This window comes from Artemia sp. Qi Xiang Cuo, chromosome 17, assembly GCF_049724085.1.
Source record: "Artemia sp. Qi Xiang Cuo chromosome 17, ASM4972408v1, whole genome shotgun sequence".
Lineage (NCBI taxonomy): Eukaryota > Metazoa > Arthropoda > Branchiopoda > Anostraca > Artemiidae > Artemia > Artemia sp. Qi Xiang Cuo.
Window position 1 is genome coordinate 13,329,943 of NC_142810.1, and position 25,098 is coordinate 13,355,040.

Here is a 25,098-nt window from a genome sequence, read left to right on the forward strand (position 1 = left end):
AACAGAAATTAAAATAAATAACAACAAATAAGAAGTTAAAATAAATAACAGTGTCAAACTCAAAACGAGCAGAAATTAATATGAGAAGGGTTCTAAATCCCTATGCTTTCTAAAAGCCAGAATATAATTTGTACTTTACTGAAAAAAATTCTTTTAAATGTTGTCATTTTTAGAACTTTAAGAAATCAAAAATTAATTAAGATTTTAAGGAATAAATATTAGCATATGTATTTTAAACTGACAACACGCATTTTTTTTTCAGTAAATTCATTTGAGTTTTTTTCATCTCATTCCGCTCGATGGTTTACCTTCCAGTATTCAAGTTGTCGCGAAAAAAAAATGAATTTGCCATCCATCTGAACTTGTCTGCACAATGTTGCTACCTCAGGTCCATTCTGAAATTTTTCTGAGGTTTTCATCTTCCCAGGCTGACTTCATAATTTGATCAATACCAGTAGTTGTGACGGTTCACAAACCCACAGATCTTAAATATTGCTTCATCAATCCAAATAAAACTTTTAAAAATATCTCACTAACCTCCATATAAAGCCTATATAACAAACTTCATACTAGTTTTATAGTCTTGGGTCGAGAGTGGTTTGCAATAATGCGGTCTGCAACTACGCCAATTATGCTTTTTCTTGTACACGTTTGTACACGAACGTGCCACGAACCGTTCGTACAGTATAAAGAAGATGCTTCTTTCTTCTACTTCTTAACGAGAAGTAATTGTCCATAGCTGGGGTTACTGCAGAGGATCCATAATTTTTCACTTACGGGCACTGACCCATGTTACAGAAAAGATGAAGGGAAACTAGAGACGTTTAAATAGTCCTAAACCGTGGAAGATGCAGTAGAAAAAATGTGGCCGAACTGTACTTTAGTTGTTTTTTGTTTTTTTTTATTATCGTACAGTTTGGTTTGCAGCGGCTATTTTGTACAGCTACTGCGGCATCAAAACTATTAAGTTTATGCAGTTAGATATTCAAGTTCCCATGCAGTAGATACTCAAGGAATTCAAGTTTAATTATTAACTTCAAGTTCAGATATTCAAGTTTATGCAATCGATATTCAAGATATTAAGATTATTTTGTTCCAGTATTGCAAGTTTTGTTGTATTTGCCTTGCAGATACAGCGAAAAAAGTTTGTCGGTTTTTGCTGTCTGATAATATAAGTTGTTTTTCCAGGTAAAGCCTCAACTTCTGAGAATATGTTTATACTAAACTGGATGTTTATCACCCACTGTCTGGGTACTCACCGCAGTGTTCTCGTTTTCCTGTGTTTTGGCTGATCTAGTTTTTGCTGTATTTTCCTCTCGTTTGTGTTAACTCCTAACTTCTTAACTGGTAACGTGGGGCGAAAATAAATTATTGTCATTATTAATGGATTATATTGGGCTGTGAGTAAATATTTTCCAAGCAGTTATCACTAACTGTGATCCATTGGTGTTGAAAGAGCGACGAGTTTTAATAGCATCTATTAATGCAATGCTTGTCGCCACGAACTTTGTGAAGCAATTGTTGGTGGCCTTGTTGCCTGTTGGTGGTCAATTGTTGGTGGCAATTGTATTGATTTGAGCATGTATTCCTTGGATTGTACCTAGCCATCTTAGAACTTGAAGGATGATTTCGAATATTAATCGTTCTAAAAATGGCGGTCACAACTTCAGCGTCGTATTAGTTTTTATTGGCTGGTGCTATTTACCTTTCTAATAAAATAAACGAAACGATGATATAAAACTATGGTTTAACATTTTATTTTGTATTTGTTATATATTTTTGCATTATTTTGACATATCTTTTAGAGTTTTATAATAATATGCATTGTTTATTTAAGAATTATTTTTCTTAACATCGTATTTTTTTTCAGCATTCGTCATTTATAACTTTTTGGCGTTGTGCTATGAGTATTTGGGTGGAGAAGGAAACATAATGAGCGAGATTAGAGGAAAACCTATAAGGTATTTTCTTTTCTTCCTTGGCAAGAGAAACTATTATAATAGTAGAATGTCCACAAAAAAGTAATCTCTACCGATAAGCAATGTGGAATTTTCCGATAAGAAGCTTAAATATGACTAAAGGTCAATGGATTGCTAGTAAAATAGAAAAAAAGCAATTGACTATATTGAAATTTAATGTTTTTTTTGTACAATTATCCAGTATATTATAAGTAGCAGCGAAACCTCTCAGAGACAGACATAAAAAAAAACGCAAAACTTTGAAGTTGCCTCCCCCCTCGAACAAAACTGTCTCAGAAAATTTTAACTCTATTCCATGATAAAAAACAAGCTAGATTTATTAAACTGTAAACTTTGGAAATTTAGTTTATGAAGAAAAAAAATCTCTCCTCCCTTAATTGGAATTATATGTGCATATGCAATCTAATGTTTACCTTTTACTCCACAAATGCAAATTTTCTCAAAAAGGAATATATTCTTAATATTTTGCTTTTTATTGGGGCGGTGGGAAGGAATATGCCTCCCCTAGACTATGAAAAATTCCTTTTTTTGGTGTTTTCATTGAAAAAATTGAAAAAAGTAACTCCACCTCAACCACATTTTGAAAAATACCTGTTTGTGCATCTCCATTAAAAAAATTGGAAAAATTCTTGTCCTTCCCCACTACTTCTTCTTGCATTGGCACTTTTGTTGGCAATGCTTTATTTAGTAGCTTATTATTTTCAAAAGATGATTATCTGAGGAAACAAAAAATCAGTAACATCAAGTCCTTTTTAGATGCGACTAAAAAAAATAAAATAAAACAATGGTTTTTATCTAGCCGAGTGATTAGCGCTCCAGACTTGAAATCCTCAGGTCAGGTCAAGGTCAGGGGTTCGAGTCCCGGTGTTGCTGGTTATTCGGATTGAAACGGGGGTCATTGGTGTGACTTTGTAAGCTCAGCCAGAGTCGGCCCAGCTCAAAATTGTAGCAGGAGAAATTTGGGGGAAATACACAGTAAGTGTCGGACCATTTGCCCCCAACCCCTAAGTGTCGGACGATTTGCCCCCAACCCCCAAGTGGCGGACGATTTCCCCCAACCACGCATTTCACTCCTGGCCGAAGGCAATGAATCAGGAGATCGGTACCCGCCCAACGCAGACCATTGGTCAGCATACGAAAAAGTTATTCTTTTTTTTTCTTCCATAGAAAAACGTTAGGACCAAAACGAAAACACGTACAGTGCCTGAAAAGATCAGCTCTGAGATCGAACTCCCGACCCCGACAATGGGAGTCGGATGCTTTACCTGCTGAGCCAACCGGGGCTATTAATTGCTTTACACTTTAGGTGTATTTACATATAAAATAAATATGAGAACTGCAGTAAAGACTATCCGGGCAATTTTCATTTGGTTCAAAAAGGCTGCAAAAGCTACGATGGAAGAGTATTCATACATATTTCATGTTCAAGATCCTCTTGAATACCCTTTCGGAGAAGAGTATTCAAACATATCTCATATTTTGGGGTGTCAGAATGTACATCAGTCATGAACAAAAGGTACATATATGGAGATGAGCATTTTTTGGTTACCCATAAATTTGGTACTTGTTCTCTTGTATCTTCTAAAAATCATCGTCATGTTCTTCTAAAAATGTTTTCATAAATATTGCTGGTTAAAAACGAGCTTATTCAGGGCATCTGATATTTACCAAAGATATTTAAGGAATTTAAATTTAGCTTATGAAATGATCATCTTGTGATTACTTATCAGTTTTAATTCTTATGATCATTCAATAAAATTGTTTAATAAATATGAATTCATCGTGTTAGTAAATTGATTCAAATAGATATGGCAACACTGCCCGCCAAAACATACATCATCATCATCACGAATGAATAGTTTCAAGGCACGCCCAATGACCAACCTCTTTTTGTAACATTAAAGGATTGGCCAGTTGGACATCTGTATTAAATATTGTTTTATTTAGGATATAAACATATCATGGAAGGGTATTCAAATACATCAAGATATACTCCAACATATATTTCTGCAGTAAAATATATTTAATTGTGTTTTTCTTAAAAAATGAACAAGAGCTATGAGGCATGAGTACATAATAAACCAATCTCCACTGATAAATCATTCAGAATTTTATGATAAGAATTGTAAATATTCGACGACTAGAGAGTTGTAGATGGTTATCTATGACAAAGAAAAAACAAAATATCAATCTTGTGTTACTGTTTGAATTGGGCAAGATATAGTTGATGGATTTTTATCGTCCACTGTAAAGAGAGTAAAAATCTACATGCTTCTTGGAATTTATGTTCAATTTTGATATCATCGTGACCAAAACAAAAGGATATATGTTAGGGGGTATAAAAAAGCGAATCTTTTATGATAGAGCGGAAACATTGCCTCTGTACATAAGAGTCTGTGCAAAATTTCACCACCCTAGAATAATGTCTTCTGTTCCGGCAAGGGACGTGAAATTTCAAAATTTAGTTAAATCGGCCTTTTTTTTCAAATGTGACAGCACTTTGCAGTCATTTGCAAAAGTTGTACCTATGTATGGTTAATTGCTGTTTAAGATTTTATGCCACATGAACAATATTTTATTTTCTGGCAAAGAGCCTCAAATTAGCCAAAAATCGACAAATACTGTTTTTTCATTATTTAGCTAACATTTATTAAACATAAATCAGAATCATACATTCGCATACTATTAGATATAAGAATTAAGAAATAAGTATTCAAAATTAAAAGTACGAAAATGGATATTTTGTTAGGTCTTTAGGTTATGTGCTGTCTCTTGTACCTAAATCCAGACATGGCCTTTCTAAATTTCAAAATAGGGCGAATAAATCCATCCCGTTTTTATGACCACATACTTTCTTTGAGGCCACCGTAACCAATTTTACTGTTCTTTCCACAGATTGTATTTGGCATGGGAACTTTGTAAAAGTACAGTCAGCATACTTTTTAAATCTTGTGTAGTCACATCCTTCAGTATTGATGGTGGCATTATTTTGCAGGATGATTATTCAATTAGTTCGATGTAGTCGTTTGCTTCGAAGTTTATTTTTGGAATATCGAACTTTCTAATCCTAACGTGTCCAACCGTCTCACCTGATTCTGTTGCTTTTATGACTCATCTAATGCCAAGGGCTCCGATGTGTGCTCACTTATCAGTGAGCATCGCGAGCAGAATATTCTCTGGAGGAGTGAAGTAAGCATTCCAAGAAAGGACTGGGTCGATGAAATTGTGATTGATTTGATCCAAGTAACTGGATGACTGAATGAAATGGTAAAGATGCGAGCCCTATCTTTAATTGAATTATGGATTTTGATACGAAACCAGGATGACACATACACCCTGATAATGAACTCTACTATGGTACGTAAGTTGGCTGATGGTTCCATGGTGGAAACATACACTCTTAATATTCTGTTTGCTGTTGTCAACTAGCGGGACATGTTTAGGGGACATGGATCGCGCTTAGAAAGACCTGGAGGACACATGCCTGAGCTAACGATGAGAGAAATATTCCTCAGATACTTTTGGTCCTTACTCAAAGTGGATATGTCATCTGCTGACAAAGTGCAGTTAACTGGCTCAAATGCTACGACTAGAAGCAGCTCACGCTCCTTCAAAGATTTTTTAATGTAACCAGTGGAGGAATTGGGTCCGAAAGTTGGACCATCGAGGGACTCGAATAAATGGCGGAGAAGCAATTCGCTGAAATGTAGTTGACAAACAGCCCATTACGCATGTTTCTCGGTCTTCAGCTCAAGACGATGCAGTACCCCATTGTGAACTCCAGTATTTACGGCCGTTCCATCACACCCTAGAACAAGAATATGGTTTAAACCTCCGGGCGCTTTTGTTGTGATATAGAGTAAATACTTTCTGCAATGGCCAGACTTGATCCTGAAGCTGGTGTGACATGACCAACGTAGCTAGATACTGGTTCTTTTACCAAGAATAGTGTTTCTTTACAATTGTTATTTGGGTAGTATTCATCATCTTCTTTTTCTGTTGACAATGTTTTGTCACTTCGGCCATCGGAGTAAACACCTGTTAAATGATCATTATCAGTTTCTGAATTCTCACTTTTAAGCTCTTTCATGTTCAACTTTCTCTGGCAATTTTGTTCCTATCAGTCACTAAAATGTATCTGATTCAGAGACTAGACCTACGTCGGGCAGAATTCTAGGAGCTATGGCAGCCATAGCCTGCAGCGATACCCCAAACCTTTGGCTTATTAATGCGGTATTTGATAGTTTCCTTCGCATTTGGGAAGAAGATGAAGTCAACGGCCCAGGATTGTAGTCGTTGTCATCAGGTTCAGGTTCCTTATCCTCATCCTTTGCCTTATCATCTTCTAATAACGTTGATGTTTATTAGGTTTCATCACCATCCGGCTGCAATGAGCAGGACGCAGTATTTTTCTTTGTCTTCCTTTCAGCACGTGCTTGGAGCTTTTTGGTTTCTTGCAAATCGAGCGATCAAATGCACATTAGGGGATTTGTTCTCTGATCAGCAAGAAATGTCTGTTCCTTAAAGGGGACTTAGGATTCCTTCCGATAATTGCAGTCTGTAAACGTGGAGCACTTACAAGCTGCTATATCAAAAAGAAAGCATTGTTCTTCTTTAAACTTCTCCACCCTTGCTTTAGTCGTCATGCTTTTCTCTATTCTTGTGTAAACAGCCTTGATATCGATATATTTCTTGTGATATGCATGAATCATATCAAGGACACGTTTCTTTGAAACTGTCGGAATAGAAGCATCAGAATACAGCTTTTGCAGCTTCACACAGACTTGCTCTGCGATGTAAAAAAATGAGGGTTGCTTGTTGCCAGTTGTTTCATATCCAAAACGCCACCTTTCGTTAATGTAATGTTTAATAACATCCTTTTGTTGGAAGCATCCTATCTGTTTGTGATCCGAAAATTAGGCAGTCTAATGCTCCTCGCTTTGAAAATTTTGAAGATTTTGCCATGTTTTGTTGCTCACTGTTGGTCAGTTCACGACCTGTAACAAAAAAGATGAATAATTAACAATATTTAATTAGTGGTTAATGATGATCTGAAAAATCTGCAACTGTCTTATGAAAAAAAGCTAAAGAATGTGAATTGCAAAATGAAGATTTGTCCACTAACTATGGTGTGCAATTAAAGACGCATTGAACCTTTTCTTTAGATTATTATTTGAAAAAAACTACGTTTTCTAAAGAGTTAAGGAGGCTGAGTCACAAGTTCGAACCTTAAAACGTACAGGGATTAGGAGGTACAGTTGGGGGGCTGCCGCCCCCCAAACCCCCGCTTCCGTATATAAAAGGGGCTGTGCCCTCCTCAACGCCTCGCTCTTTACGCTAAAGTTTGACTTTCTCATAACTCTTTTTTTTAAACAATAAAAACTTTAGCGTAAAGAGCGAGGCGTTGAGGACGGCACAGCCCCTTTTATATACGGAAGCGGGGGTTTGGGGGGAGGCAGCCCCCCAACTGCACCTCCTAATCCCTGTACGTTTTAAGGTTCGAACTTGTGACTCAGCCTCTTTAACTCTTTAGAAAACGTGGTTTTTTTCAAATAATTTCTGCACGTTTTTGTACAGTTTATTACTTATTATTGCTTGACTAACTGTTAGCTGATCATGTCAGGAGCTAAAGTTGAGGGGCCGCCGCCCCCCAAACCCCCGCTCTTGAAAATACTTGTGTTAAGGCTTTTAATTCTTGAATAATCAAATCAAATACACAGTAAGATTTTTTTTTTTCGACTTTTCTTCGAGCTTTCTGTTGTACATTTTATCAAAGCGGTGGAAAATTACCCATAACCTGAAGGCCGACAGTGAGACACTTAGGGAGAAGCCTGTTGAGCCCAAGGATTTAATTGACTGGATTTAAAAAAGAAATTGAGTTTGTTTTTTAAACTTTAAATTCAATATATAAAAAATCTTCTCTGATGGGGAATCGAACCCGGATCTTCCGCCTGACAGTCAGGAAGAGCCACCACTGTACCACAGAGACACCCTTTACTTTAGTTTTAGTCTCTGGAATCTATTTTTGACGCAAGCAAATCCCCACAAAAGCTGATATTTGGTTTTTGGAAAACAGGGAAGGAGTGATCGGATTGAGCTGAAATTTTGAGGATAAGCTCCCAGGCCCCAGTAAAGCATATCTTCGAAATTTCAGCCTGATCGGACAACGTTAAAGGGGGGCTGTGGTGGGAAAAATTAACATGGGCAACGAGGTTTTTCGTAAATGTAAATTCGGGGTATAATTTTTTCGGTCTGAAAATATCAAAAGACCCTAACAGGTCAAATTCCTCTTCGAATGAGTCCTCATTCACACGAATTCGTTGCCGACTGTGGCCTTTAGCCGTGGCTGATAAAAAAAAAGAGAAATGAACTTTAAGTGGCTATATTTGTTTTTTGGAAAACAGAGAAGGAGTGATCGGGTTGAGCTGAAATTTCGCGGATAAGCTCCCGGGCCCTAGGAAAGCTTAACCTCTAAATTTCAGCCCAATCGGACAACGTTAAAGTGGTCGGAGGGTCGAAACTTCCGGCCCACTTTTACCCATGAAGATAAAGTCGGAGGGGGGTGAAATTTTGCACGTTTCTTAGTTGGAGCTTGGGCTACACAATGCGTTGACCGCTGTCTCTCTGCGACCGCTAGGACCGGAAATTGCTTAACATTGTGGTGGGTCGCCTCTTTAAAGAGGCATAAGTGTGCCTCCTTGACTGTGCTTCTTGTGTTTAGTGTTTTGTGCTTACTGTGGTCTCTTCTTGTATTTATATTAGTTTTGTCTTTCCTCTTCTTTTTTGTCGTTATTTTCCTTCTTAGAAAAGACCTGCGAGATAAGCCTGAATATTCAATTTTTTTTTTCCAGTTTTGTTCGTCTTTAACGGTTTCCTCTTTCGCCTTTTAATGGTTTCGCCGTTAAGGTTTTACTATTTTTCTTCGTCGTTAATGGTTTCCTGTTTTTGAATCTTTGTTTTCAAGAATGTTTAGCATGCAGTGCCTCAATAATGATCTTTACTATTTTTTTTGGATATTTACTATTTTTTTTGGATATTTACTATTTTTTTTTGGATATTTACTATTTTTTCTTCTTCGTTAAATGTTTCCTATTGTTGATTTAATTTTTATTTTCAAAATTTTCAACCAGCAGTGCCTCTTTACTATTTTTTTAGCTTTACGAATTCAGTAAAATACGCAAAATATGCGTCGATTTCTGTGATATCTTTCCTGTGTTAAGATACAATATTCATGAAAAAAGTGTCTCATGAACCCAGACCGACCGAATTAAATAAAATTAAATAATAATACATGACCAGAAAAAAAACGGAAATAAAAACGGAAATGAAACAAGTGTTTCCTATTGTTGATTTAATTTTTATTTTCGTGAATTGTCAGCCAACAGTGCCGTAATAATGACCTTTGCTATTTTTTTTTAGCTTTACAAATTAAGTAAAATACATATAATATGTGTCGATTTCTGGGATATCTTTCCTGTGCTAAGATACAATATTCATTAAAAAAATGTCTCTCATGAGCCCAGACATGGGCGCCCATATGGGGGGGGGGCAGAGGGGGGTTCCAGCACCCCCCTCTGGCTGAATGATGATGGCTTATATTTTATATTTTTGTTTTTGGGATTTGTATTATACACCACTGGAAGTGCCGATTAGACCAGCTAAGCCCCCCCCCCCCTAAAATTCAGCTTATGGGCGCTAATATCCAGATAGGCCGAATGAAATAAATTAAATAATAATACACGACCAGAAAAAAAAACGGAAATGAAAACAGGATGATAAACTCAAAAGAAGTCATAACAATTTGACATGAAAATACAAGTGTAAAACAAACATCCATATAAAACTGTTACATTGACACATAACAATGACAACTTAATAATCATTTGTTGAATAATCGGCCAAACCATCGTGCGATAAGATTAATAAAAAAAATTGAGAGAGAGAAAAAAAATATAATACAAAAATCATACCATTTCAGAAGTATTAAAAACCAAATAAATTAAAAAAAACTATAAAATGAAATTAAAAAGCTCAATAAAAAGGCATAGGTGGAAAATGGAGGAACTGGTAAACGCAATAAGAAGAGGGAATCAATTGAGATATTTATTTATATTTTTTATATTTACTTGTAAATTATTTATTTAGGCTGTATTTATTGTAAAATTTTTCATTATTTATTTGAGGCATTATTTATATTATTATAATTTCAATACTTATTTGTATTTTTCAGCAATGTAGGGGACAACACTTTGTCATATCTTAAAGTAAGGCAGCGAATGGGGTTAAAGCTAGGTATGGGCTAAGAAACAGCCCACAGTGGGTGGAATCTGGGTGAGGAGTGTCTTAAAACTAACATAAGCGAATGTTCCCACTAAGTTCACTTATTGATTTCTTGAGAGAATATCAACATGCCTGTGTGATTGGATGACGAGATTAGTGACGCAGAAGGTTAATCGTAGTATTAGGTTCTGCAATTGCGACAAAAAGGTTATACAAATTATTGTTTGAGTCCCCAAACGGCAAGAACTTGGTTGAAATTCGACAACAAATGAGGATAAATGTATGAGGAGCAAAGTGTGGCTCATTGATGAGAAAGGAAAGTTAAGTCGGTATCTGAGAAAAAAAAAAGAACTAGCTCTGCCTAGCGTTGCCTACCAAAACTATAACGCTAACTATTAAAACATTTATTGGGCACTTATATATGTCCAGAAAAAAAAAACTAATAAAAATGTCCAATATCTATATTTGCGCTACTATTTTTGAACTACCTTAGGTTTGGGATAGTAGTAGAGTCAGGGTTATTCATAGGGGGAGTGACGGTCTCATGAATATTGGCTCAAAGATTTCGGTCGCTTAAGAAGATATGGAGACAAACAAAAAGATCTCTAATTGGTGAAATCTCTAGTGGGAATCTCTAGTGGGAATAGGTCGGGAATGTTAAGCGCCTTTCTTCTTAGATTAACGTCTTCCAAAAAACTTTCTTATCAGCTTAGAATAATTTAACTGTTTAGACCCGTTGTTCCCAACGTGGGGCACAGACCCGACCGGTGGGGCATGTTAATATTTTGGTGGGTAATGGGCAGGACGTGCACCCTTTGGCTTACTATACTTTAGAGCCTTAATTTTGAGAAAAGAAAAACATATTTTTCATGTGAATGAAGTCACGTTCAAATGCATTTAAACGGCAAAAAAGAGACATGATTGTATTGCAATAACGTTATAGATTGTATAAAAACTGTTTTTCAGACTATATTTTTCATTTGTATAAAATATGCCTAGAGGACGACCCAAAAAAGATACGAAGTTAATAGCCTTTTAAGCTTCATTCCGGTGAATACACGTAAAATTTTAAATAACGTAATATAAATATAACGAAGGGGGCATCAGGATTTTAGAAATGCCTAGATGAGGCATGACTTAAAATCGGTTGGGAAGAGGTCATAAGGAAGAATTTAAAGGGAATTGAAACTTAATGGCAAGGGGTAAAGATTGAATCTCTGAACAGGGGGGGGGGTGTTTTCTGTTGTGTTGAACTAAGGCGGCTTGGTGCTGCAGCGAGTTGTTAGTATTTTTATTAGTATTATTGTGCAACATAGTATATAATATAATGTATAGTTATGTATAGGTGAAGAATAATAATAATAACATATAATAAAAAAATGTAGTATAATATAATTTGTATTAGCAAAAAGTAGCCTATATTGTACAAAATAACACATTTGTCTGATTTAGGAGCTCTTGGTTCTACTGCACATGTTGCTTAGTCGGGCGGACATACTCCATTGAGTTCCTGCGATTTTGTAAACAAGCTACTCTTCAATTTTGCGCTGTAAAACCCGTCATGGCTTTTGTAATCATAATTCTGAACTCCCAAGGTCTCTACGCTGATGGGGATTGGAGGTAATTTTTTGTATATTTACTGTTACTAATTGACAAGATAATAAATAAATGGTAGTCATCAAATAAACACTAGTTCACATGATTTTGTGGTCAACTACTTCTGTTTGGTTTTAATGTACATACGTTGTGACCAGAATACCTATTGGTTGAAGCGAAGTTCAGACGTTAAATCAGACTGCATCCATTTAAAAACTTAGGGTACTTTTGACCATCCTATATCCGAGTAATCCGCTTAATAATGAGTTCCCTTGGTGTAATCCGTGAAAAATAACAACAAATACTTAAACGACAACTTATCAACTGAAATCTTATAGGCAACTAGGTGAATTAAAAAATTAATCCACTGTAAACATAGCGTATTTAGGAACTCCTGACGGTGTGCCACGTTTCACATTTACTGTCATAGTTTTTTAATTTAATTAAATTTTTATTTATATATGACGTCACTTATCCTAAGTTATTGTGCATTTTCAAGGGTTAGCAGTTGTAATCTGACTGTTTCAAGCAGTAATCTTACTAAATTCTGACGTCATGTATGTCTTGACAAAGGTAAGAATAAGTAATCGGACTTGTCGGATAAGTAATCTTAGAAAGCCCGAAGGCACAATAGTTTCAAGACAGGAATTGATAATTGCTGACCTGTTTAAAGAAAAGTGTCGGATTTTGTTCTCTTGATCTCGCTAGTCGTTCCTGAGATATTATAGATACGCTAAGTCAATAACTTGGGTATATTAAAGTCTTTAAATTACCCCGTTACTTCGAAAAGAATACATTCAAAGTTCCAATGGGGCTAATAGTGTCAAAACTTTTAGGCGTATCGGGGACGTGTCTCCCCCAACCCATCCCTCTAAAGACAAAATATGAAGTTCTTTGGTTTGTTACCCCCAACTCTCCGAAAAATTCTGGTCGGTCCCTCTCCCCCTGTACTCCCGAGACGTTTTACATATGTCATTTTGATAGCCTGGATACATATTCTCTTTCGATTTACCTCTGCCCCTTTCCCAAGCTACAATTCAACTGCAACTTACGGATACGCTATATGTCTAACCCGGGCAAACATGATTTTTTGCAGTCTATTTTGCTGGGAGTAGGCTCTAGCCAAACACCCTCCCCCCAAATCTAGATTATAGGTTTACTTCCCTTCCCAACACACCTGAAAGTTTCAACTTGATTCCCAAAGCCGTTCCCAGAGTATTGCAGATGCGCCCCCCCGCCCCAACAACTGAAAGTTTCAACTCTATTTCCCGAGTCTTCTTAAGATACTACGAATACCCTATTATTGTTTACCTGGGTAAATAATAATTTTCTTTTGAAAGTTTTTGGCAGATTTGACATAAAATATGTTTAGAACTTTTCAAACTCTCCTTTAAGTTAAAAGTCGAGGTCTACATGGCCCTTCCCCCGCCCCCTCCTAAAAGGACTCCCTGAATATTTTAACTTGATCCATCAAACCTTTTCCATGGTATAGCAGATATACGATTTTAATAACCTGACAACACATAGTGTCTTTTGATTGACCCTGCTTCTTAACCGTGATTAGATTTCTAGTCCTATTGCAGCGTATAATGCAAAAACCTTCTGATTGATTGGGGACAAAACATATTTAGCCCTGTTCAACACAAAATTTGAAGTCCCCCAGAAGCCACTGCCTTATTTTTCCTACACTGTCTAAAAGTTTTAACTCCATCCGCCAGCCGTTCCTGAAATATTGCAGATACAATATTTTGATAACCTGGATGCACATGATGTCTTTTGATTTATCTTTACCCTGTCCCCCCCAAGTCATAATAATAATAATATAATGCAAAAACGCAGGCCAGAGCCTCTTACAAAACAGGAAAAAGACAAAACAAAAATTTAGATAAATCTTCTAAAGTTACTGAAGTAGTGCATACGACTCTCGTATATCTTGTCAAACGAGTTCCTGAAAGAGCTGATGGAGGGTGCCAGAACAGCTTCTTCGGGTAGGGGGTTCCAGGTGTCGACGACTGGGCTTCGAAAGGCTCATTTGCCTACATTTCTGTAGAACCGGTCAGTTTAAAGCTTTAAGGGATGGCCACGTAGATGATTTTCGTTAAATACCAGCTTTAACGTCCAGTTGTCACTCCTCAACGCTCCGTGAAAGTTTCAACTGAATATTTTAAATTGTTCCCAAATTATTACAGGTAGGGGGGGGGGGGTGTCAACACTATATTTTTCAAAATCCAGAGAGGGGGGGGGGCAATGTTGCAGTCCTTTTTTCAGTGAAAATAACAAAAAAGGATATTTTGCTATGTCTAAGGAGGGTTTACATTTAATACCCTAACCAAATATACTTTTGCAAATGTACTACCGTTTGCCGTAGGAAACGACAATCTAGTCATTTAAAACTAGTTAGAAATTTTAGCTTTTTATTTCAAATTTTTTTGATCGTATATTAGAAGCCTAGACAAACCTTTCTTTTACAAAGAACTGCTTATCAAAAACTGTCACAAGCTGAAAACATATTTTTCAGTTTCATCCACTCTCCTTTAAGATGTATGTTGTGCAACCTAACGCCGTTGAAATTAAGACGACCAACCTTACCCCTCCTTCCTCTGAGTGCAGAATTGTTCTGAATTTTGATCCAATATCATAGGGTTTACGATGGAGCGGATAGCTCCGTCGTAAAATAAAATGGCACAGGATGCCATCCTGTGCATCCAAAGTAAAATGGCACAGGATGAAGTCTGGTTGCCATAAAATCACTTTTGATCCTTGAAAAGAGCTCCAAAACTTTCAATTTTAATCGAATGACCACCCTCCTAAGTTTCTAAAATAGTCCCTTCCATTCGAAGTAGCCAGGGGAAAATTTTTTGTCGCTTTTCTGGTCCTTTGTCGGGGCGGCGTTCTAGGGGAGTCAATATTTTTTTCTGTTTTTCCTTCTGTATTGGTGTCCCCTTGTCTCTCGTACCTAAGAATACAAGTTTCGAGTCATCTGGAGAAACCTTTTTGGTCCCTTTTCAGACCCTTTTTGGGGGGAGGTATATACGTATGGACTTTGTCAACCACCGATGCAGCCTGTTCTTCCAAATTACTACAGAGGTACAATAAGGTGTGCACCACGTTATTACAAAGGCCACTTCACGTCTCAGCTTTAGGCTCAAGTTTAGAGATCGTGCTATTTGAGATGCTGATTTTTTTTTGACGACTTGGCCATTTGGGCAGACTCTATGGATCAGTTGCTCCATGCACTACGAATCCTACGGGAATAGACTGTAAAAGTAGATATACAGATAAACTGAAATGAGACTAAAACTATGGCTATATACCCGTCTTCTCCTGCTGCCATTTCTCCACTTAGCCTGGAATCTGCCTGCACTAGCATCGAATCTATCCAAAGGTTCACTTACTTGGCATCCACAATTTCTTCAGATGGATCGCTTCTCTCCAAGCTTCAAATGAGAATATGCAAAGCGTCTTCTGCCATAGACAGGTTGAATCATCACCTTTGGCGGAAAAGCAAATATTATTCGTTCAACTAAACTCGAATTTCCAACGCCCTCTTGGTTCTGTGATGCTTTACGGAGCTGAGACATGGCATGCATCAGCCAGAGCCCTAAATGTCATCGATGTATTCCAGTCGAAGAGCCTTAGAAGGATCGGGGGTCTACGGTGGATTGACTTTGTGAGCAACGAGCTGCTGCACCTCCCTAAGCAGTCTTTGTTTTCAACCCAAGCACCCGAGCGTACCTTACGATGAGTCGGACACCTACTTCGAGTGCCTCCGCACTTACCCGCATAGAAGATCTTTGACTTTGACCCTACGAAAGTTGGCTGGAAATGACCTCGCGGCCAACCGAAGAAACGATAGTCCGACAGCCTGTCCGAGTTCCTGATGAAGGCAAACATCAGACCGAATAAAGCACAAATGTTTGGTATGTAACGAAGCGGATGGATGAGGCAAACGTATCTCTCTACGCCGAGCAGCACCCGACAGGAGATCTTAGTCAAAATAAGTCAATTTTTTGCCCAAAATTTAAAAAGTGGTATCTGATTAATATCGTGAATAAGTTAATAGTAGGTTTTTTTTACATCAACTTTAACTTGGATGTTTAGAGATCATTTTTTTAAAGAATTTAATCAAAAATTGACGTTTGATTCTACATTAATTTTTTCCGTCCAAAATAGTTTTGAGTTTCAAAGTAGTTTGGATTTTCAAAATCGATGTTTTTCAAAATTACCAATTTTTACCAAAATTTAGCTGTCGTACCTGAATAAGGTAGTAGTCAGCGTCTTTTACATCAACTTTAACTTCCATTAACATTTTTACTTAAATTTATAAAAATCAATTTTCTAAAAGTCTAACCGAAATGTCAATAGTTCGTAAATATTAGTTTTTTTTCTATCCACAAATTTATTTTCAAAATTAATGTCAGCTAAGTACAAATATTTAATAGTTTTTTTTTTACCTAATTGTTTACCGATTTTCATCAGAATGTTATCTATTTTATCTGACTAATATCTTGAATAAATCAGTCATCTGACTAATGTCTGACTAATATCAGTCATTCTTATATTTCAACTTAAAGGTACGCACAATTTTTTTTTTAAAGAGTTTAACACAAGTATCAAAATGTCCAAAACATTAGTTTTTTCTATCCAAAATAGTTTTGAATATTCAGAATTAATTTTTTACTAAGTGAAAATATTTAATCAATTTTGTTTCCAAATTTTTTAACCAAAATTTTACTGTCGTATCTGACTAATATTTAGATAATGAAATAATCAGTCTTACATACATTGACTTTTAACTTGCATGTATAACAATCATTAAAAAAAATTTAACCAAAGATTCATCATTCTTTCAACATTAATGTTTCCATCAAAAATATTTCGGAGATTATTTTCAAAATTATCGTCAACGAAGTAAAAAAATTCACCTAGTTTTTTGCCAACTTTTACCGAAATTCTAACGGTCATATCTAACCAACATCTTGGATAAGGAATTAGCTAGTCTTTTTTCCTTCGGCTTTTAACTTAAGCATATAAAATCATTCTTTTTAAGAAGTTAACCGAAACTTGCAATTTTTTCAATGTTAGTTTTCCCACCCAAAATAGTTCGGAATTCATTTTCAAAATTAACGCAAGCGAAGTGCAAAATTTTTTCCACAAGCATTTGTAGCTCAATTTAATTTAATAAAATACAATAATAATAAAATAAGCGTTTTTGAGAAAAAAAATGTTTCAATAATTTAACAGGAACTGTTTCAACCATAAATGTTGAAACTATGAGGAGAGACCAGACACTATTAAGTGACGAATAAGAAACTAGAGATCATCATATACCATAATAATACCCATCATTAATCAAGATAATGAATTCCATTTTGACGTACCTAACGAAAACACAGTATAAGGAAATAATCAGTCCTACAAGTTACTATGAACATAGGCACAGTGCAATGAAGGAAATGGACAATTTCACATCTTCAGAGCTGTACCCTTTTTCGAACAAAGTAATAAGGTATATTCATGACGTCAGTATCATCAAGGCATGGAATTCGTTGAAAATGACAAAAGTATCATCATGCCCAAAAAAGGACAAGTCTTGATTATATGTAGGTATATCCTATCGACATCTTGACTAACGAATTCAGACGAGTCGAATTGGATTTATCAAGAGTTTCAGAAACTCATATCCCGGGGGTGGGAAACACGAAATTAGATGACATAGAATTTATTTATTCAGGCAAGAAGGGTGGGGTGCATATGCAGGAATAAGGTTCATGATGAATAAGGAAGCTACTAAGTCTTGTTTAGGTAGAGAAGGTATTGATATTAGAATGCTAGTTGCTCGTTACTATCACTAGGATTGACTAGATTGTGCAAGGTATCAGTTAGGGTAGTATATGCCCCTAGGGTGGTCCTTATTTTTTCACTTCAGAATTATAAACCTCCCACCCTGCCATTTTTGGCTACATCAAAAGTTAACAACATGGGCAAAAAATTTTCCAAATTGGTCAATATTTAGGGTATGCTCAATTCAAGTGAAGTTTAGCATGCAATCGCTATACTTCTGCTTGGACAATGTTTAACATAATTTCGGATGCACTTAGGAAATTCATTCAGCCAACAAAATTTAATGAGGACATATTAGATATAATCAATACTAAACTCATCGAATCATTAGTTTGTTAAAACAATCATAATGACTGGTTAAAATATGACACTGGCATAGCAAATATCAAACGTATCTTTCGGTAATTGATAAAAAAATAAAACACTACAAAGTCATGCTGGGCCTGGGCTGTCAGAGGTTGTGGCTAGCCCTTGAAGGATTGTTGACTTGTTAGAATCAGGAAAACGTTTGCGATGCCCTTTAACTACTTGCAGAGCAAATTGCATCTGGTCTTTATTTTTTGTTAGCAGCAAATTGTAGTCCTGCATAAGGGCAACTCCACATTCGGCTGTGTCATTCACTACTCGTAGTTCTCTGACGATTGCTTCAGCCTTCACATAGGATTCATTATCCACCCAGGTCTCAGGATCTGTAGACAAGAAACTATCTGGAATGGAAAGGATATGGAAGAAGTTCCTTGTATTGTGTGTAACAAAGTCCTGCAGATTCTTGTTGGTGACTGTAGTTTTTTCCACAGTGATGCGTTTCGGAGGGCCCTCCGTTCCTTCATGGCAGAGTGCTTCCACCATGTCTCTTTTTTGAGTTGCATCAACAAACCTGTCAAAAATGCTAATCCTATCAGTTCTTCGCTAAGATACCACAGCTGCTAAAACAGTTTCTTCAGTGCACCAGTTGTTGCTGGCGATCCACAAGTGAGGAGACTCTTCAGAAGTATTAAATCATTGGCTGTTGCTGCTGTTGGCAAAGGAGAAAGGAACCAAGATTTAACATAACTTCCTACACCAAAAGCACAGAAGTTGGCCAGACCAGTCATTTCACGATCTGTCAGCTTGAAGCCAGAATCCCCGAACATGTATATTTTCAATGCATAAATCAGTCGTGCCATGAAACGAGCACGATGAAGGGCTCCTGGTTTCCTGAACATCACACCACGAGCCGGAAGGCCACTAATGAACAGCAGGGAAAGCTTGAGGAGCTCACGGTAGTCTTCACGTTGGTGACAAATACCCAGCTGATCAATCAGAAAGTTCTTCATATCATCCAGGGCATCAACCAGAGCTGTAGCAATGACTGGAACCTCAACCCCGGCTTGTAATCAGCATATACAATGTTTGGCCAAAAGGCTTTGAACCGTTTGAATAGCTGGATGTCTGGGCTACTTGAAGGTCCCATTGTGATGCTGAATGCCTCTTCCAGCATTAATTCATGGATGTGGTGTCTGCATGCAAGATGCAGAACACTTCTACCAAGATGCTGTTCAAACAGAGTACAGGCACCGTTCATTCGGCTGGTGTTGCTTGATGTTGTATCAAAGCTGAGAGCCTTGATGCTGTCTACAATGCCCCAGTCAGACACTGTGTCCATCATTGCATCTGCCATGGCTTTACCAGTACCGGAAGCCAGCTTTGGGAAACGAAGCAGTTGTTCTGTTCCAGATCCAGAAACAATTATCGGCAGTCGGTCAACTTTTTCATCTCCAGTGAGGTCTTCCATAAGCTTTCCATCCCAGTGAAGAACCATTGGCTTCTGGGGATTGAAATCAGACTTCAACTGAGATGAAAGTATGACACGATGCTTCTGACGGTAACGTCTTATAGATAATCTGTTGATACTGAAATCCGGAACGTTGTGACCTGTCGCTTGAATTATTGGGGCAATGATCTGAACTGCTTGCCAGTAACTTGTCTTTGTGCGGTCTAGGGATGACAGGAGTGCAGGAGTTAAAATGTTAGTTATTCCACGTTTTCGTTTTGGTGTACATGGTTGTTCGGTGGCTTCACTGCCGATTCTTTGTAATACTTCCATGTCTGCATCATCATTTCTAGAAGACGAATCAGAAGACTCCAACAAAACAGTTCGATTCAGATTTGCTATTTCAAGTTTCTGTTTCTTCTTCAAGTGAAACTGGCTTTTTTGTTTATTTTCCTGTACTTTCTCCTTTGTAAGTGACATGTCAACCCCTGCCATAACCCCTCGCCTTCCTTTTTCCCGCTGGGCCAACAAGAATTGCTTGTCTTCCTCAATTTTGATGAGATGTGACGCTTCCTGGTGAGCTATGTCAAAGAGATCATTGAAAGCTTCCTTGAATTCTTCCTCATTGGCTATCTGAGTTGCTGTCCTTCTTGCTTTGTTTTTCTTCAACCCTTCCCATCTCTGCACTAAAACTTGAAGTTGGGCAACTGCATGATCACTCCGGCGTATGGGTATTCTGGCTTTCTCCCAGAACATTTGAATGTCCTTAATTACTGATATTGTTGCCTCATGTTTAGTCTTGGCTACTTTCAGCTTTTTGACTTAGAGCCTGAGAACATCACCAATCGATGGTAATTTTGAACCATATAGATCTTCCAAAGCTGAACCAAGCAGGTACGCTTCCTGTTTACTGCGTGTGGATGTGGAAATCGCCATGACCGACTGTAAAACAAAACATTTTATGTGTACTTTAACAATTGTCCAATCTGTCAGAAAATTACATAGCAGACAACATTGAATCAAAAATAGTATTGTTCTAATAGCAAATTAATAACAAGTCAATTTCAAATATGAATTTATTATATCTGACAAATGACAAAATTTTAGTTATAACAACAAACATTAAATGTAAATTGATATATTCAGTAATTCACCTGATATTGTCTTATCCGCTTGGTATCCTATGTATTTATAATCAATCTTTATCTGATAAAATAAAAACTAAACAATACTAAAGATGTCTGCTGCAAGAATATTTAATCAAATATAATAATAAACCATTGATTGATTCAGTAAGTAAATGTTGAAGTTAATTTTAAATAGTGACATAAACTTCTGTAGTTTTACACAAATATATCTGCTATATTTGCAAGAAAATGCACAGACACCTAATTGATTATTAATATATTACACTGAATCCCTTCAGTTATCTCTTTATACAACACATAACACCTGTTTTGTCTTAGAATTCACAATAAATACACAATTAACTAATAAATATATGCCCTGAACCAATGATTTTCTTTATATACACCCAATTTATATAACATTTGAGCATAATCAAAATTTAGGTACCTTGAGCATACCCAAAACATGAAGTTATCCTAAAAATATATGACACTTTTTTTTTTCTATCATAGAAGAATAGTTTAGGATGGTAGGAGGCAGGAAAAACAAAAAATATTTTTTTGATATATACATAAGAACCACCCTAATATGCCCCTGTAGAACCAACTGATGGAGATAGTAGTAGCTCAAATGAATTCTACTTACAGCTACAGGAATAAATAGACGAGATCCCAGGATGAAATATCGTTCTTTTTGTTTTTTTATTGGGAATTAAATTCGAAATTTTAATGCCACGATCATCAAAAATAGGGATGGATCGTAACTAAGCCTAGGTAAATCCAGTGTAGGAAAAGACAATAGTAATGGTTACAGACTGCTGCAATTTTGCAGGTATAATAATTTGGTTATAACCAATACAGTAGTTGGTCATACAATGGCCCATAAGTTAAAATGATATTCGCATGATGGTAAGACAGCTAATCTTATTGATTATCTTATTGTAAAGTGAAGACTGGCTGGATTGATACAACATACTAGGGTATATAGGAGTGCTGTTATTGATGTCAAACAGTTTGTTGTAACGAACTGCAAATAAGGAGTGACCCGACTCAATAGTAACAGAAACTCTAAAAAATGGAATTTTGATACCAATAGATGCATCAAAACAATCAGATTTTCATGCTGATTTCAAATATATAAGTTTCATCAAGTTTAGTTTTACCCATCAAAAGTTGCCTTATTTTCAAAAAAAGAGGCAAACACTCCCTAAAATCCATAGAATCTTAATGAAAATCACACCATCAGATTCAGCGTATCAGAACACCCTACTGTAAACGTTTCAAGCTCCTATCTAAAAAAATGTGTAATTTTGTATTTTTGCCAGAAGAAAGATCAGGGATGCGTGTTTATTTGTTTTTTTTTGTTTTTGTTTTTTTCCGATGGGTGATCGTGTAGATCCAGTTGTTCTAGAATATCGCGAGAGGGCTCATTCGAACGGAAATTAAAATTTTAGTGCCTATTTTAAGTGACCCAAAAAATTGGAGGGCAAATAGGCCCCCTCCCACACTCTTTTTTCCCAAAGTCACCCGATCAAAATTTTGAGATGGCCATTTTGTTCAACATAGTCGAAAATCTTATAATTATATTTTTGAGGATGACTTAATCCCCCACAGTCCCCGAGGGAAGGGCTGCAATTTATGAACTTTGCCCATTATTTACAATAGTATTGGCTATTGGGAAGTATAGCCTGTCGACGTTTTCAGGAGGGATTTTTTTCTGGTGGGGTGGTGGTGGGTGGGGGGGGGATTGGTCAGAGAGGGGGGTTACATGTGAGGACCTTTCCATGGAGAATGTTTTCATGGGGGAAGGGACATTTCTATGAAGGGGCGCTGGATTTCCCAGCTTTATTTAAAAAAACGATCAGAAATTAAATAAAAAAAAAAGTTTTTTTCAACTGAAAGTAAGAACCAACATTAAAACTTAAACCGAACAGAAATTATTACGTATATGAGGGGGTTCAACCCCTAGTCAATACCTTGCTCTTTGCGCTAAAGTTTTATTAGTACTTTCAAAAGAGCTATCTATTTGAATTAAACGGCCTTTGTGATTCAGAGGTCATTCTTAAAGAATTTGAACAATATTCGAACTTTAGCGTAAAGGGCGAGGTATTGACTAAGGGGCGAACCCCCTCATATCCGTAATAATTTCTGTTCGTTTTAAGTTTTAGTGTTGCTCCTTACGTTTAGTCGAAAAAAATCGTCTTTAATTTAATTTCTCAAAGAGGCCAGTCGATTCTTGTATCCGCCAAAGAGCGTCTCGGTTCGCTGAGTCGAACGCAGTAAGGAAGTCGGAAAAGGTGAAAAAGCTTTTTGTCGGAACTCCGTTTTTTCTCTTATGTGTTAAATCGCGAAAATCTGCTCAATAGTTGAATGGTCTGACATAAAACAAGCTTACATAAGAATCTGCGAGTAGTATTCCGACGTCGATCCACCAGGTCCATTGAGAAAAGTTTTCTGAGGGCTGACAGCAAAGTTATTCCTCGGTAGTTCGAGCAGTCGCTTCTTGAGCCTTTTCTCTTCCATAAGAGACTAACGATACCTCTCCGTCAATCGTCGGAATTATTCCAGATTATGGAGAAAAGAGTGTGGAGATACAGGACCATTGTAAGACCTGCATATTTCAGCAACTCAGAACTTAAGCCACAAATACCTGCAGCTTTATTATCTTGAGTCTTTTTGTGGCACTTTTGATTTGTGAGGGGCTGAAAGGTTCATCCGGAGGAAAATCTGCTTCAGGTCTTTGACTGTTAGGTTCGCTGAGACTATCATTCGGAGGGAGGGACGGGTTAATATTGTTTTGGAGTCAGCAGAAGTAGTCCTTCGACCGCTCGAGACAAGAGCCTTCAAAAATTGGTAAATAATAAAGTTGGCAAACATTTGTACTTAGCTGACGTACTTTGAAAATAAATTCCAAACTATTTTGGATGAGAAAACTGATCTTGAAAAAATGTTGACAGTTAGGTTAAATTCTTCAAAATAATGGTTTTCATATATTTAAGTTCAAAGTCAATTTAAAAAAGGCTGACTATTACTTTCTTAAATATACTAGTCACATACGTAGGACAGCTAAAATTGTGGTAAATACTTATAAAAAAGAAGTTGGTAAACATTTTTATTTAACTGAGGTTAATTTTGGAAATAAACTCCAAACTGTTTTGGACGGAAAAAACACGTCGAAAAAATTTTTACGCTTGAATTAAATTCTTAAAAAAAATGTACATATTTTTAAGTTACCTAAGATATTTATCTAAGATATTAGTCAGATGGAACTTCTTGTGGTAAAAATGTTGTTCTTAGTCTGCGTCAACTTGTACTTAACCTTACCTTAGAACGTAGTTCCTCCTTACCCATTGGTGGCGCAGGGGGCGTCGACAAAGCCTCTCCACTCGTCCCGAAGCACTGCTGCAGCGGTGACAACTTCCCATTTAGGTATTAACGAGATCTCAGCCGTCTTCAGATCTCGGCTGTACTTAACCTACGGAAAAACTAATGTTTAAAGAATTTGGGTCAAGAAAAAAATAAATGCATATTTGTTACAAAATGGATATAAAATAGATTGGTTATTATCTTATCCAAAATATTAGTCAGGCATGTCAAACAAAATGAATGTCACAAATTTTAAAGGCGGTGTTGGTTACTGAGTCCAATTCTTAGTTTTCTTGATTGCTGCCATTGTTTGGTCCTGTTCATTCTTTTGTGTGTAAGCTCTGTATTTGTGTACATTCTTTTGTGTATTTGTGGTTTCAGAACTTTCTGTTGAGCTAGTTGTACTAAAAAAATTTATATTGACAGCTTGTTTTTGTTGGCTTTCAAATGAAAAAAAAAATTTTTTTTTGTTGATACAGTTTGCATTTTTCCAAATTGTTGTTTCTTTTTTCCGAAAATGCTTGAGGAACAATAAAAAATTATTCTGTCGACTTTTGGCTGAGGATTATGTCTAAAAACTGCTAGATGATTATACCAAAATAGATCCAGGCACAAATGTCAATAATTTAAGGGGGATGTCATAGGAAGCCTTCGGGGGGGGGGGGGGGAGGGTCCAAGTGAAAAAGGAACATTTTACTCCACAAGCCTGCCGATTTTTCCTGACTGGTTAGCTCCCTCCAAATTTCCAAAAATATGTTAGTGTCTTGGTGTCAATTTACTAAAATCCAGGGGTAAGGGGCTAATTTGTCGTTTTTATTTTTTCAATTGTCCAATGAAAATATCCCAAAAAGATATTTTCAAACAAGGTGAGGACGAAAATCTATGAGACGTAGGTAAAAAGCGTTGTCAAATTCAACTAAAAATTTCACAAAAAAAACATCGCATTTTCACAAAAATGTGAAATAGATCAAAAACTTTCATAATTTAAAGCAACTAAAAGAAAAACTTTAGAAAATCGCGATTTCCAGATATTAGTATACCTAAGATGGGTCCATTGGGCAAAAATGTTTTTGTGGCGATGTCCTTGGTACTTCATAATTCATTTTTTTTTATGGTTTCCCTCTTTTATGCAAACAAAGCAAAAAAATTCAAA

At 36.6% G+C, this 25,098-nt stretch overlaps 1 protein-coding gene across 1 annotated transcript in view; it reads left to right on the forward strand.

The window, feature by feature from the left end:
• The window catches only part of Tmep (Transmembrane endosomal protein), an 87,872-nt gene that overhangs the window by 45,671 nt on the left and 17,103 nt on the right, over positions 1–25,098 (forward strand). The window contains exons 3-4 of the mRNA XM_089103539.1: positions 1,871–1,961; positions 11,712–11,879. Of these exons, the coding sequence (XP_088959665.1) occupies positions 1,871–1,961; positions 11,712–11,879 (259 nt within the window). The remainder of the gene's footprint in view (positions 1–1,870; positions 1,962–11,711; positions 11,880–25,098) is intronic.